Source organism: Oncorhynchus masou, chromosome 12 (assembly GCF_036934945.1).
Source record: "Oncorhynchus masou masou isolate Uvic2021 chromosome 12, UVic_Omas_1.1, whole genome shotgun sequence".
Lineage (NCBI taxonomy): Eukaryota > Metazoa > Chordata > Actinopteri > Salmoniformes > Salmonidae > Oncorhynchus > Oncorhynchus masou.
In genome coordinates, this window is record NC_088223.1 from 58,247,660 (window position 1) to 58,263,301 (window position 15,642).

Consider the following 15,642-nt stretch of genomic DNA (forward strand, 5'->3'; position numbering starts at 1 on the left):
GATAACCGTTGTAATGTTTCAGTTTTAATTTGTCTGAAATTCACTGAGGAGGATGGGCCTCCCCTTCCTCTTCGCTGGAACCTCCACTGCTATAGAGGACAGTCCCACCATGAGAACTCAGGTCATGATGCTCAAATAAAATGATATTTGTCACATGCTTCATAAACAAGTGTAGACTAACAGTGAAATGCTTACTTACAGTTTCCCAACAATTCAGATTTAAAGATAAAATAATAATTCCACAGTGAATAACAGGTAAAGAATGACATGGCTATATACACGAGGAACCAGTACCGAGTCGATGTGCAGGGGTACGAGGTAATTCAAATGGCTATGTAGATATAGGTAGGGGTAAAGTGACTAGGCAATAGGATAGTTAATAGACAGCAGCAGTGTGTGTGTGTGTGCTGGGGCTGTCAGCGAGGTGAAGGCTCCTGTCATCGTGTGTTTGTGTGTTTTCAGGCCGCTCAGCCCTGCAGAAGAGAGTGATGGCTCTGTTGAGGAGGATCGAACATCCTACTGCAGGAAACAAAGAGGTGAAAGAGTGGCCTGCTGCTGTGTTCCTGTTCATACCATGATGCTTCAATCATGGAAGGATGTTTGTGGAGCACGATATTGATATTAACTCAGCATTTGTTTTACGATCTTCCCCACAGGCATGGGAAGACACGCATGCAAAATGGGAGCAGGCAACCAAATTAATCCTCACCCATCCCAAAACTAAGCTAGAGGATGGCCAGGCAAGCACACACCCAGTACCTTGTTCTTATGCATTCCTGTTATGCAAATCAAAAATACACTTCACATATTATTTGGTTGTGGATTGATGTTGTCTCTCTGTTGCCTTCTCTCATTGGTCCTCTCTCTCTGCTTCTGTGTCCAGGAGTGGATCAACATGACGGGCTTCCTGTGTGCTCTGGGAGGTGTGTGTCTGCAGCAGCGCAGTGCCCCAGGCCTGGCCACCTACAGCCCCCCCATGGGGCCTCTCAGTGAGAGGAAAGGCTCCATGATCTCCATGGGCTCCTGTGAGGGGAACACGGAGACGCCCCTGGGCCGCTTCCTGGACCGCCTGCTGTCCCTCATGGTGTGCAGCCATGAGAAGGGTGTTCAGATCCGGACTAATATTAAGGACCTAGTTGGCCTAGAGCTCAGCCCGGCTCTCTACCCCATGCTCTTCAACAAACTCAAGAACGGCATCAGCCGCTTCTTCGACGCACAGGGGCCGGTGAGAGAACACACAAACACATGCACGCTTAGAAAACATTATCGTTTAACTGTTTGTCATAGTATAATCACACCAGTTGTACCTTTTATATCCAATGTCACTGAAGGAATGGAGAAGGTAACTGTTGTCTTTGTTAGCTTTTGTGGTAAAATATATATTTTTCTGTGTCTGTTTAGGTCCCAATCAATGACACCAACACCCAGTTTGTGGAGCAGACCATCGCCATCATGAAGAACCTACTGGACAACCACACTGAGGGCAGCTCAGAGCACCTGGGACAGGCCAGCATAGAGACCATGATGCTCAACCTGGTCAGGTAAATGCCACCCCTCCTGTCCTCTCCTCTATCCCGACCATGAGAATGTTGTTGAGCTGCTGTGAGCCCACTGCCCACTCTCATCCTCCACATGCCCTGTGTTTTGTTGGCAGGTATGTGCGTATCCTAGGCAACATAGTGCATGCCATCCAGATCAAGACCAAGCTGTGCCAGCTGGTGGAGGTGATGATGGAGAGACGAGACGACTTGTCCTTCTGCCAGGAGATGAAGTTCAGGTGAGAATGTTCTGGAGTTTTGACTCTGTCCAACTGTACTGTCCAGATTTACTGCAACATATTGATACGGAGTAATAAAAAAAACGTGTCATTTAGTTGACATACTGTAAAGCAATGTCCATTCATCCCTGGCAGGAACAAGATGGTGGAGTACCTGACAGACTGGGTGATGGGCACCTCAAACCAAGCGGCTGACGATGACATCAAGTGTCTTACCAGGTACTGTTCTACTACCCCCTGCTTGGATTGTACCCCCCTCACAAACCTGATGTGAACATGACCTCTAACCCCTAATCTATACCCTGTGCTGTGTGATCTACAGGGACCTGGACCAGGCCAGTATGGAGGCAGTGGTGTCTCTGCTAGCTGGCCTGCCCCTCCAGCCTGAGGAGGGAGATGGAGTGGAATTGATGGAGGCCAAGTCCCAGCTCTTCCTCAAGTACGCCAGCCAAGCTCTACTACTATTGCATTTTATTACTTCTGTACATCACAATTCTCCAGAAAGCAAAGTCTGGTATCATTACTCCCACTAGCTTTGTAGTGATTGTGTGTGTCCTCCTCCCAGGTACTTCACCCTGTTCATGAACCTGCTGAATGACTGCAGTGAGGTGGAGGATGATGGGCAGCAGGTGGCAGGGAGGAAGAGGGGCATGTCTCGACGTCTGGCCTCCCTCAGACACTGCACCGTCCTGGCCATGTCCAACCTCCTCAACGCCAACGTGGACAGCGGCCTCATGCACTCCATCGGTCAGTCTGGAAGCCTAACATAGGAACTTATCAGGAATGAAACTTGGGCTCGCTCTTTGGTTGGCTGCTTCATGTGTCCCTGTTTTTTAAAGTGCTTCACTGCACATGCGAAAGAAGATTGACAGTGGAAGTGGCTTTAATGGGATCTCTGTGAATTACATCTAATTCCTCATTAGTGTAGGGTCGTTAAAACGATACTTGCCCATGTTCAATGATATTCCCTCTTGTCCAAGATAAAGAGAAATGCATTATCTTGCCTATTGTGCGCTCTCTTGCATTCTCTCTCTGTGTGTGTGTGTGTGTGTGTGTGTGTGTGTGTGTGTGTAGGTCTGGGCTACCATAAGGACCTGCAGACTCGGGCCACCTTCATGGAGGTGCTGACTAAGATCCTGCAGCAGGGAACAGAGTTTGACACACTGGCAGAGACGGTGCTGGCAGACCGCTTCGAGAGGCTGGTAGAGCTGGTCACCATGATGGGAGACCAGGGAGAGCTGCCTATCGCCATGGCTCTGGCCAACGTAGTGCCCTGCTCCCAATGGGTATGCAGTCTACTCACCACACACTGTCCTTTCTGTGTGACCTATCATCTTGACCCTGGTGTTAGATCTGGCAGTGTAAATAGAATAACATTTAACACAAATGGTTTCCTACTGTTCATAGGTGTGAATATGAATGTCAGTGTTGTGTTATTGATGTGTAGACTGTGGGTGTCGGAGTGTGCGCTGTGTCACTAACGGTGTGATCTCTGTAAGTGATTTTCTCCCCTCCTGTCCCCTGTCAGGATGAGCTGGCGCGGGTGCTGGTGACTCTGTTTGACTCGCGCCACCTCCTTTACCAGCTGCTGTGGAACATGTTCTCCAAGGAGGTGGAGCTGGCAGACTCCATGCAGACTCTGTTCAGAGGAAACAGTCTGGCCAGCAAGATCATGACCTTCTGCTTTAAGGTACACAACATGACTGGCTAGGTGCCCAGTCCTGTCCTGATCAACCCAGGAAAGAAAGTGTGGTTGAGCTCTTTTACGACTATGCAAAATACCTGCTCTCTGACAAGGGTCATGACACAATATGGTCTTAGGCTTTCAAAAACGCATGGCGCCTGCTTTCTAAAATGAGTTCTAGTTTAGGTTGTCAGTGTGTTTATGCTTGTGTCCACCCCTCCCTCCCTCTGCTGTTTCAGGTGTATGGGGCCACATACCTGCAGAAGCTGCTGGAGCCTCTCCTCAGAGGGGTCATCACTGCCCCAGAGTGGCAGCTCATCAGCTTCGAGGTGGATCCCACCAGGTAACCTACCCCACAGACACTATTCAACTCATTCACCCACTTTTTTTTCCAGCTGTGCTATTTAAACCAAGACAGCACTGCTTGTCAATTAACTGATAATTTGCTTGTTTTGATTTCAGTTAGGACCTTTGGAAAATGTTAAGATTCTCGGCAATATGGAAGAAGTGTTGCATTGTCCCATGCTCTCTTGCTGTCTCTGATTATGACTGACTGGTTCTGTGTCTCTGGTTATGGCTGACTGGTTCCGTGCCTCTGGTTATGGCTGACTGGTTCCGTGTCTCCGGCTGCAGGCTAGAGCAGAGTGAGATCCTGGAGGAGAACCAGAGGAACCTGCTGCAAATCACCAACCGCTTCTTCCTGGCCATCATCAACTCCTCCACAGAGTTCCCCCCTCAGCTGCGCAGTGTCTGTCACTGCCTGTTCCAGGTACGTATTAGACCCCTCAAGTCCCAACTCGAACCCACTCCACCGACTGGAAACCCTCATCTGACTGACAGGGTTCCTTTAATCTCAGGAATTATCTGAGCTTTTTCTGCAGTGGTCACCATTTCTGTTTCCAGGGTGGTTATTATGAACTAGGTAAATGTAAAAGGTAAGCTTTGATGGCATAGGAATCATTTGCACTTTTGTGCAGGTTCTGTATACGAAGGCAGTAGTATTTGTGCAGGTTCTGTATACGAATGTAGTAGTTTGTGGTGTGTGTGTGTTTGTGGTGACTTTTTTGTGCCCATCTCTGTTCTGTAGGCAACTTGCCACTCTCTACTGAATAAAGCCACAGTTAAAGAGAAAAAGGAAAGCAAAAAAGCAGTAAGTTCAGAGAACGTTCTCCCTGGCCACTCTGTTGAAAGAAAGGGAAGGTCATTCACCCTCTTGCTCTTCTATCACCTTAAACTACTTTATACTCCCGCCCTCCTTACAATCACCACCTGAAATCCCACTACTAATACTTTTACTTCCAAACAAGTTTCTCTCGGTTTCAATGTACGCTCACCACAAACTGGTGGGACTGTTGTAGTTACAATGTTCCTATCCACTGCTCCTCTGGTCTCTTAATGGTGTGAGTTTTTTGGGGTTGGAGTTTGGGGGATCTTTGATAAAGGGCTTGTATTGCAGGTCACGGAGCACTTTGGCAGATAGTTGTGTGGTGCTACTCTGTGTCCTGGGATCCACTCCTGGAATCCCTTATCATTCCTGGATTCCTGGAATTTTGAACACTTAAGGTTTCTGTGCCGTTCAGTACTAGCTATGTTTGGCAGTGCAGAAAGACATCCACCCCAGGGTTGATCTGATGACCACACCCTCAGTTCCCTCTACTGCATATTTATGTCTTTTTTTATTTAATCATTATTCTGTATTGGTATTTAATTATTATATTTTATTTAATTTGACCTCTTTTTTTCTAAATTTTGTGATATCTAATCGTCCCATCGAACAGACTCGGGAGAGGCGAAGGTCAAGAGCTGTGCGTCCTCTGAAACACGACCCCGGCAAGCCACACTGCTTCTTGACACAACGCCTGCTTTACCTGGAAGCCAGCCGCACCAATGTGTTGCGGGAAACACCGTACACCTGACGACCGTGTCAGCGTGCAATGAGCCCGGCACGTCACAGGAATGGCTAGAGCACGATGGGACAAGGACAACTCGGCTGGCAAAAACCTCCCCTAACACGGATGACGCTGGGCCAATTGTGCGCCGCATCATGAGTCTCCCCGGTCGCGACCGGCTGCTGCACAGCCTGGGATCGAACCAGGATCTGTAGCGATGCAGTGCCTTAGACCGCTGCGCCACTCGGGAGGCCCCCTCTTCTGCATTTACCTTTATCTGAAACGAACAATGAAGTGAGCTAGCAGCTTGTTATCATGAGTTGTTGTGTCTCCTTCATCGGTTGAGATGTCATATTGGCATCATGGTTAATATTGCTTGTGGTCAATATCCTGTGTTCATGGAACTGAGCAGTAAGCTGTAGCGGCCTGGTAATTGGTTGACCTTTCAAAGCAATCTAATACTGCAGGCTGTTAATAACAGCTTGTGGTGTTGCAGCAGCAATGAAACAATTATTTTCATCTTACAGCCTAGTAATTCCTTTGCTGTGATCCCCCTTTTAAAATATACTTGTGTTACAGCTGATGACATTTCAGTATGCAGACATGCAGAACGTTTGTTCAGTTCAGGCGATGGATTTAACTGAACATTGCCCAGTGCTTTCTCAGCAGCGTACAGTATCAAGTCTACACTAGTAGTTAGGACTGGTCTAAGATTCTCCTCTCCCCTTTATCTAGATTTCCAGGCGCCTTGCTTTCCTTTTTAATCTCTAACTCAGTTTTGAAGCGGGCCTAGTGGTGTGAATGTGGTTTGGTGGTGACGTGGCCATCTTGTGTCCTCTAGCCTGTGGAATACTTTCTCCTACACTCGATCTGCTCTAACCCATGCCCTCTCCTCCTCTCCCTCTCTCTAACAATGAATCCTCCCCTGTTCTTTCCCTCCCTCCTCCAACACCCTCACATTCAGGTGGTCAGCCAGCGTTTCCCCCAGAACAGCATAGGGGCGGTGGGTAGTGCCATGTTCCTACGTTTCATCAACCCTGCCATAGTGTCACCCTATGAGGCGGGCATCCTGGATAAGAAACCTCCTCCCAGGATAGAGAGGGGATTGAAGCTCATGTCCAAGGTAAGAGGACAGGACACCCAGGCCTCATATACAATATGGCTTAACACTATGTGACCGGATTCAGCACCGTAGGCATTTGACGCTATTTCCTAGTTCACAGTAGGGCTGTTAAAAAATTAAATAAGCGCTAATATGCCTTAATTACAAACTTGGAGCTGATTGTGGACTACAGGAAAAGGCGGGCTGAACAGGCCCTCCTTAACATCGACGGGGCTGTAGTGGAGCGGGTCGAGAGTTTCAAGTTCCTTGGTGTCCACATCACCAACTAACTATTATCGTCCAAACACACCAAGACAATCCTGAAAAGGGCACGACAACACCTTTTTCCCCCTCTGGAGACTGAAAAGATTTGGCATGGGTCCCCAGATCCTCAAAGTTCTACAGCTGCACCGTGCAACTGCTCGGCATCTGACCGTAAGGCGCTACAGAGGGTAGTGGCCAAGCTCTCTGACATCCAGGACCTATATATTAGGTGGTGTCAGAGGAAAACCCCTAAAATTGTCAAGACTTCAGTCACCCAAGTCATAAACTGTTTTCTCCGCTACCGCATGGCAAGCGGTACTGGAGCGCCAAGTCTAGGACCAAAAGAATCCTAAACAGATTCTATCCCCAAGTCATAAGATAGATGAACAAGTAATCAAATGGCCACCAGACTCTTTACCAGACTCCACCCCATTTGTTTTTACACTGGTGCTAATCACTGTTTATTATCTATTGTATGCATAGTCACTTCACTCCTACCTACATGTACGAATGACCTCAACTAACCTGTACAGCCGCGCATTGACTTGGTACCGGTACCCCCCCTGTATATAGCCTCACTAGTGTTATTTTATTGTGTTACTTACTTTAGTTTATTTGCGGAGGCTGCAGGGGTGCGTGCTACACCACTACATAAGTTAAGTTTAGCTATGAGGAAGCTAAGACGTATCAAGAAAATTATATCCAGCTCAGGGCTCCAGCTACTCTTTCGGTTTGCTAACTTGCTAGCAAAGTGGCGAGATGTCAATATTAAGCTTCTTGGTTACAGCAGTGACATTCAATCCCGTTCTGGATCAAGATCCCTGTTGCCTAAATAGTTTTGTGCGTCCCCAAAATGTGTATAAGTACACTAAACAAAAATATAAACGCAACATGCAATAACTTCAAAGATTTAACTGAGTTACAGTTCATATGAGGAAATCAGTCAATTTAAATATTCATTAGGCCCTAATCTATGGATATCACATGAATTGGAATACAGATACCTTAAAAAAAAAGAAAGAAGTTAAGGGCGAAAACCAGTCAATATCTGGTGTGACCATCATGCGGTGCGACACATCTCCTTCGTATGAAGTTGATTGTGTCTTGTGGAATGTTGTCCCACTCATCTTCAATGGCTGTGCGAAGTTGCTGGATATCAAATCAGATGTTATTGGTCACATGCACCGAATACAACAGGTGTAGACCTTAGTGTAATGCTTACTTACAAGCCCTTAACCAACAACGCAGTTCAAGAAATGGAGCTTAGAAAATATTTACTAAATAAACATTTGAAATATAAAAAAGTGACCCACTAAAATAACTGCTATATATGGGGTAGTGGTACCGAGTCGGTGTGCGGGGGTACAGGATAGTAATGAGGCTATATACAGGGGGTATCGGTACCGGGTCAGTGTGCTGGGCTACAGGTTAGTAATGAGGCTATATACAGGGGGTATTGGTACCGGGTCAATGTGCGGGGGTAGAGGTTAGAGGTAATTTGTACATGTAGGTAGGGGTGAAGTGACTACATGTATAATAAACAGTGAGTAGCCGCAGTGTACAAAACAAAGGGGACTGGAATGCTCTATTGTCCATTTCGATCCAGAGCATTCTTAACATGCTCAATGGGTGTCCTGTCTGAGTATGCAGGCCGTGGAAGAACTGGGACATTTTCAGCTTCCAGGAATTGTGTACAGATCCTTGTGACATGAGGTGATGGTGGCGGATGAATGGCACGACAATGGGCCTCGAGCTCGTCACATTATCTCCATGCATTCAAATTGCCAACGATAAAATGTATTTGAGTTCATTGTCTGTAGCTTATGCTTTCCCATAACCCCACCACCGACCATGGAGCACAACGTTGACATCAGCAAACCGCTCGCCCACACGATGCCGTAATGGCTGAAACCATTTCGGTTTTCAGTATAGTTGAAACCGGGATTAATCCGTGAAGAGTACACTTCTCCAGTGAAGGTGAGCATGTACCTACTGAAGTTGGTTACAACGCACAACTGCAGTCGGGTCAAGACCCTGGTGAGGATGACGAGCTTGCAGATGAGCTTCCCCGAGATGTTTTCTGACAGTTTTGTACAGACATTCTTCGGTTGTGTAATCCCACAGTTTGACCAGCTGTCCGGTTGGCTGGTCTAAGACCATCCCGCAGGTGAAGAAGCCGGATGTGGAGGTCCTGGGCTGGCATGGTCTACTACTAAATTCTCTAAAACGACTTTGGAGGCAGTTTAAGTAAGAGAAAGGAACATTCATTTCTCTGGCAACAGCTCTGTTGGACATTCCTGCAGTCGGCATGCCAATTGCACGCTCCCTCAAAACTTGAGGCATCTGTGGCATAGTGTTGTGTGACAAAACTGCACATTTTAGAGTGGCCTTTTATTGATCCTAGTTCAAGGTGCACCTGTGTAACGATCATGCTGTTTAATCAGCTTCTTGATGTGCCACACCTGTCAGGTGGATGGTTTATCTTGGCAATGGAGCAAGTATGTGCAAAGCTGTCATCAAGGCAAAGGGCGGCTATTTGAAGATTCTCAAATCTAAAATATTCTTTGATTTATTACTACATGATTCCATATGTGTTATTTCATAGTTTTGATGTCTTCACTATTCTACAATGTAGAAAATAGTAAAAAATAAAGAAAAGCCCTTGAATGAGTAGGTGTTCTAAAACTTTTGACTGGGGGTGTGTGTGTGTGTGTGTGTGTGTGTGTGTACAGTGCCCTCAAAGTATTCAGACCACCTCACTTTTCCCACATTTTGTTAGGTTACAGCCTTATTCTAAAAATGCATTCAATAAAAAAAAAATCCACCCATCTTCACACAATACCCCATAATGACAAAGCAAAAATAGGTTTTTAGAACTTTTTCGCAAATGTCATTAAAAAAGACCCTATTTACAGTGTAAGTATTCAGACCCTTTGCTATGAAACTCAAAATTGAGCTCCGGTGCATCCTGTTTCCGTTGATCATCCTTCAGATGTTTCTACAACTTCATTGGAGTCCACCTGTGGTAAATTAAATTGATTGGACATGATTTGGAAATGCACACACCTGTCTATATAATGCCCCACAGTTGACAGTGCATGTCAGAGCAAAAACCATGCCATGAGGTCGAAGGAGTTGTGTCGATGCACAGATCGGGGGAAGGGTACCAAAACATTTCTGCAGCATTGAAGGTCCCCAAGAACATAGTGGCCTCCATCGTTCTTAAATGGAAGAAGTTTGTAACCACCAAGACTCTTCCTAGATCTGGCCGCCTGGACAAACCTGAGCATTTGGGGGAGAGAAGGGCCTTGGTCAGGGAGGTGACCAAGAACCCGATGGTCACTCTGACAGAGCTACAGAGTTCCTCTGTGGAGATGGTAGAACCTTCCAGAAGGACAACCATCTCTGCAGCACTCCACCAATCAGGCCTTTGTTAAAGTGATCAGACAGAAGCCACTCCTCAGTAAAAGGCACATGACAGTCCTCTTGAAGTTTGCCAAAAAGCACCTAAAGAGTCTCAGACCATGAGAAACAAGATTCTCTGGTCTGATGAAACCAAGATTGAACTCTTTGGCCTGAATGCCAAGCATCACGTCTGGAGGAAACCTGGCACCATCCCTATGGTGACGCATGGTGGTGACAGCATCATGCTGAGGGGATGTTTTTCAGCTGCAGTGACTGGGAGACAAGTCAGGATCGAGGGAAAGATGTACAGAGAGATCTTTGATAAAAACCTGCTCCAGAGCACTCAGGACCTCAGACTGGGGCAAAGGTTCACCTTCCAGCAGGACCTCGTTCCTATGCACACAGCCAAGACAATGCAGGAGTGGCTTCGGGACAAGTCTCTGAATGTCCTTGAGTGGCCCAACCAGAGCCCAAACTTGACCCCGATCGAACATCTCTGGAGAGACCTCAAAATAGCTGTGCAGCGACGCTCCCCACCCAACCTGACGGAGTTTGATGGATCTGCAGAGAAGGATGGGAGAAACATCCAAAATACAGGTGTACCAAGCTTGTAGCGTCACACCCAAGAAGACTCAATGCTGTAATCGCTGCCAAGTGTGCTATAACAAAGTACTGACTGAAGGGTCTGAATAATTATGTAAATGTGATATTTCTGTTTTTTTGTTTTTAATAAATTAGCTAACATTTCTAAAACCCTGTTTTTGCTTTGTCATTATGGGTTATTGTGTGTAGATTGAGAGAAAATGTTTTTCATCCATTTCAGAATACGGTTGTAAGTCAAGGGTTCTGAATGCTTTCCGATGGCACTGTATGTACTGTTTGTTTGTTGTTGAAATAGTGCACATTCAGGAATACTGTATACCCCGGTATGGTACAGAAACGATATGACAGTATGAAATGCCATTCTGACTCATATGTTTACATGTGAATCATTAAAGTTACCCGGAAGACTAGTACCCGGAAGGTTGCTAGATCGAATCCCTGAGCTGACAAGGTAATAATCTGTCGTTCTGCCCCTGAACAAGGCAGTTAACCTACTGTTCCTAGGCCGTCTTTGTAACTAACAGTTTGTTCGTAACTGAATCGCCTCGTTAAATAAAGGTTAAGAAAAAGTGCTTGGGGCTACAGCTTAAGAGGATGAGAACGATGCTGAATGGGTGTAAACTAAGAAAATATATCATTTAAGGGCTTTTTTTCTCCTACTTGTCTCAAATTCTTTGTTTCATTTTTTTACACTTTTATAAAATGTTAAAATTATCAGTCTTGAGAATTTGGTAAGCTCACCTTCCTGAATTCAGTCACATATGGTGTATTCTATTTGAGGATCTTGCCTTGTTGTTGACATGTTTTTATTTATCTCTTCCAGGTCCTGCAGAGCATTGCCAACCATGTTTTATTCACCAAAGAGGAGCACATGAGGCCTTTCAATGACTTTGTCAAAAGCAACTTTGATGCAGCTAGAAGGTGTGATAAAATATGGATCTCTTCCCTCACTGAAATCTATTGGATGTTTTTATTGGATACTCATTAACCTATCAGGCCTAGCCGAATCTTGTTCATTTGTCCTTTTGTGTTGTAGGTTTTTCCTGGACATTGCATCAGACTGCCCTGCCAGTGACTCCGTCAACCACAGCCTGTCCTTCATCAGTGATGGCAATGTTCTGGCCCTGCACCGGCTGCTGTGGAACAACCAGGAGAAGATAGGACAGTACCTCTCCAGCAACAGGTGAGTGGGCTGAACAGTCCAACAGAGTTGTGTTGTATTGCTTGGGACGACTTCGATGTTATAAGAGATATATCTGTTTCTATGTAAGATTGTTACAAGAATTATGTTCTCGATGTTCATAAACCAATTCAATTACACTACTGACGATGCGCTCCCCAAATTTCACCACGCTCACTGTTCATTAACTCTTGGAAGTGCTTGCACAAAGGATAGTAACATCTCATCCCGTGTTCTTGGAATCTGAATATCTGGACTTGTCCAGTGACTGCTGAGAAAGATCAGCTGACAACAGGGGAAAGTCCTTGTGGCGGCACGGAGAGACGGCTGACAGGAGGGAATAGACCCCACTGGGACAGTCATGGGGTAGCTTCCCATTTCTGTAGTTTCCCATGCTTCGCAGTATGTTGGAAACACCCGCTTTAGCTACAGAAAGTCAACATAGGAGAATACCCCTAGAGTTTGCGAGAGCGTGGGCGGAAGATGACTCATCAGCTGACAACATGGTAACGACTGGACTGGAAACGACTACGAGTAATGAGAGCACAGCACAAGAGAACACCACAGCAACTGTCACAAGTTCTGCTGCAACAGTGGGCCACAAACAGATGCAGGTATGTGTCTGTGGTTGGAGGGAAGTTACATCACACCATGGGCTGAGGATCCACCAGGGGAAGAAGGGGTGTTTGGGTAAAGAGAGACAGAGAACTCGCATTGATTACTTTCTGCGAAAGCGATCAAATCAGTCGAATGAAGCACAGCAACTGGACGCAAACCATAGTTTGCAGTGCATCAGTACCGCTGTCATGGAGGACGTAAACTCAAGCACCGAAGTAGCAACTGAGGTGGAACCAACAGGAGTGGAACTCACCCAGCCTCCCAGACCTGCAGTCGAGAGGAGACTACCAGGGCACAGACCGTATGTGAAGTGGCCTGGCGCAAGTGACAAGAAGTTGTGGGAAACAGTGAATACTGACCTTACCTTGACCCTCGAGAAACTTCGAGGCACAGTGGAGAAGAAGTTGGAGAGGATGGGGGACATCATCTATGAGTACGGGACAGAAAGATTTGGAGTGGAAGACGCAAAAGGCGGGAGAAAGGTTCCAACCCCACCAGTTTCCAGGAGGCAACAAGAAATCAAGCTCCTCGTTCAAGAATGGCGGCAGCTTAAGAAACAGTGGAAGAAGGCCTCGGAAGTGGAAAAGGAGGGCATAGAGGCACTTCAGGCTGACATCAAAACCCGGTTGGCATCCCTCCGTAGAGCAGAGAAACTACGGAAACGCAGAAGGAAGAAAGAACAAACTAGAACTTGATTCTATAAAGATCCCTTCAAGTTCCTTAAGTCTCTTCACAAAGGAAAAAAATGGAGCTCTAAAAACAACAAAGAAAGACCTAGAGGAGCACCTGAGAACAACAAACTTTGACTCAAAGCGACATGAACATCTGGCCATCCCATCAGATATCCCACCCATTGAACCCCCGGAACATCATATTGAGATTCGCCCTCCGACATGGAAAGAGGTGGAAAACACAGTTCGACGTGCAAGAACAGCATCAGCCCCGGGGCCAAATGGAGTCCCTTACAAAGTGTATAAGAACGCACCAGACGTCCTGAGGTTCCTCTGGAGGCTTATGAGAACAGCTTGGCAGAAGAAGATAATACCCAAAGTGTGGCGTAGGGCAGGCGGGGTCCTGATCCCTAAGGAGAAGGATGCAGTGAACATCAGCCAATTCCGCCCAATCTCCTTACTGAATGTCGAGGGTAAAATCTTCTTTAGGGTCATTGCCCAGAGGATGGCCGAGTACCTGCAAAGGAATGCGTACGTCGATACATCTGTACAGAAGGCAGGAATATCAGGGTTCTCTGGCTGCTTGGAACATTCCAGCATGATCTGGCACCAGATCCAAATGGCCAGGGTGGAGAAAAGGGACCTCCATGTAGTCTTCCTCGACCTCGCCAATGCATTTCGCTCTGTGCCCCATGAACTCCTGTGGTCTGCCTTCAGATTTTTCCACATACCGGACACCATCACAAACCTGGTGAAGTCGTACTTCCAGGATCTGCAGTTCTGCTTCACCACCTCATGACAGTGCCTGAATGTAGGTATAATGGCGGGATGTACCATTTCTCCGTTGGCATTCACAATGGCAATGGAGGTTATCATCAGATCCTCAAAATGGGTTGCTGGTGGACAGCGAGTCGACTCTGGTTTCCGCCTCCCTCCACTCAGAGCCTACATGGACGACATTACAACATTGACCACCACTGTCCCATGCACCAGGAGACTGCTCAGAAAACTTGAGGAGAACATCAGCTGGGCCCGTATGAAGATTAAACCATCCAAGTCACGCAGCATCTCGATTGTGAAGGGAGTACTCTCTGACCTGAAATTCTTCATCGGAGATGACCAAATCCCAACAGTGTCTGAGCAGCCGGTAAAAAGCCTTGGAAGGTGGTATGATGCAAGCCTGAAGGACAAAGACCAGGTGCAACAGCTGCGCAAAGACATCAGTAGTAGCCTACAGTCCATCGACAACACCCAGCTACCTGGAAAGTTAGAGGCCTGGTGTCTGCAGTTTGGTCTCCTACCCCGGGTGTTGTGGCCCTTAGCACTGTATGAGGTTCCAATCTCAACAGTGGAGAAGATGGAAAGAGGAGTCACAGGCTACTTAAAGAAGTGGCTTCGGAGTTCCACGATGCCTTACCACCATAGGCCTCTATGGAGATGGTGTCCTCAAGCTGCCCCTCACCAGTCTAACAGAGGAATTCAAGTGTGCAAAAGCCAGGCTCCAGATGACACTGAATGAATCTCGAGACCCAGTGGTGAGCAACAACGCGCCGACCTTGGCAACTGGGCCCAAATGGAGGCCAGGAAAAGCAGTCCAGGAGGCAACAGCAGCCCTCAGACATGCTGACATTGTGGGTCATGTTCAGCAAGGGAGAGGAGTCCTTGGGCTAACTAGCCGTGCTGCTTGGAGTAAGGCCACTGCACCAGAGCGGCGGAAGATGGTAGTGCAGGAAGTACGCCATCAGGAGGAGGCTGCAAGGTGGGCCAAGGCAGTCTCTCTTACCAAACAGGGACAGTGGACTCGATGGGACAGTGTGGAGAAGAGGAAGATCAGCTGGAAGGATCTGTGGGCCATGGAAGCGAGGCGGTTGAGCTTTTCAATCAGAGCAACATATGACGTCCTTCCAACACCAGTTAATCTTCACCAATGGTATGGTGAAGATCCGGACTGTGCCCTCTGTTCCATGCCAGCCAACCTCAGGCACATTCTCACAGGGTGTAAAACAAGCCTCACCCAAGGACACTACACTTGGCGTCACAACCAAGTCCTTAAAAACCTTGCGTCCGCCCTGGAGGACAAGCGAGCTGCCACCAACTCCCTACCACCCACAGCAGCATCACACTCCTTACGGACAAACTTTGTCCGCGAAGGGGCTAAACCACCGAAGAGCGGCTCTACACCATTAGAGCGAGACCAGCTGCGCTTGGCCCGCGACTGGAAAATGCTAGCTGACATTGGCCGGCAACTTGTGTTTCCTCCGGAGACCGCAACCACCACCCTAAGACCTGACATGGTGCTCTGGTCCCGTTCACTCAATAAGGTCTTCATCATTGAGCTCACAGTACCCTGGGAAAACTCAGTAGATGAGGCTTATGAGCGAAAACATCTGCGCTATGCTGCTCTAGCTGCAGAAGCACGGCATCATGGCTGGAACACAGAAGTCCGACC

At 47.2% G+C, this 15,642-nt stretch overlaps 1 protein-coding gene across 5 annotated transcripts in view; it reads left to right on the top strand.

Annotated features, from left to right (window-relative positions):
* The window catches only part of LOC135550500 (neurofibromin), an 80,144-nt gene that overhangs the window by 20,870 nt on the left and 43,632 nt on the right, over positions 1-15,642 (top strand). For 3 of the 5 annotated variants that reach the window (XM_064981375.1, XM_064981377.1, XM_064981379.1), the window contains exons 18-33: positions 463-536; positions 657-740; positions 884-1,225; positions 1,402-1,541; positions 1,655-1,777; positions 1,913-1,996; positions 2,100-2,216; positions 2,343-2,524; positions 2,852-3,063; positions 3,306-3,467; positions 3,701-3,804; positions 4,095-4,230; positions 4,549-4,611; positions 6,315-6,473; positions 11,548-11,645; positions 11,761-11,907. In XM_064981375.1, coding sequence (XP_064837447.1) covers positions 463-536; positions 657-740; positions 884-1,225; positions 1,402-1,541; positions 1,655-1,777; positions 1,913-1,996; positions 2,100-2,216; positions 2,343-2,524; positions 2,852-3,063; positions 3,306-3,467; positions 3,701-3,804; positions 4,095-4,230; positions 4,549-4,611; positions 6,315-6,473; positions 11,548-11,645; positions 11,761-11,907 — 2,227 coding nt within the window. The remainder of the gene's footprint in view (positions 1-462; positions 537-656; positions 741-883; positions 1,226-1,401; positions 1,542-1,654; positions 1,778-1,912; positions 1,997-2,099; positions 2,217-2,342; positions 2,525-2,851; positions 3,064-3,305; positions 3,468-3,700; positions 3,805-4,094; positions 4,231-4,548; positions 4,612-6,314; positions 6,474-11,547; positions 11,646-11,760; positions 11,908-15,642) is intronic. The other 2 variants (XM_064981376.1, XM_064981380.1) reach the window with 1 other exon arrangement.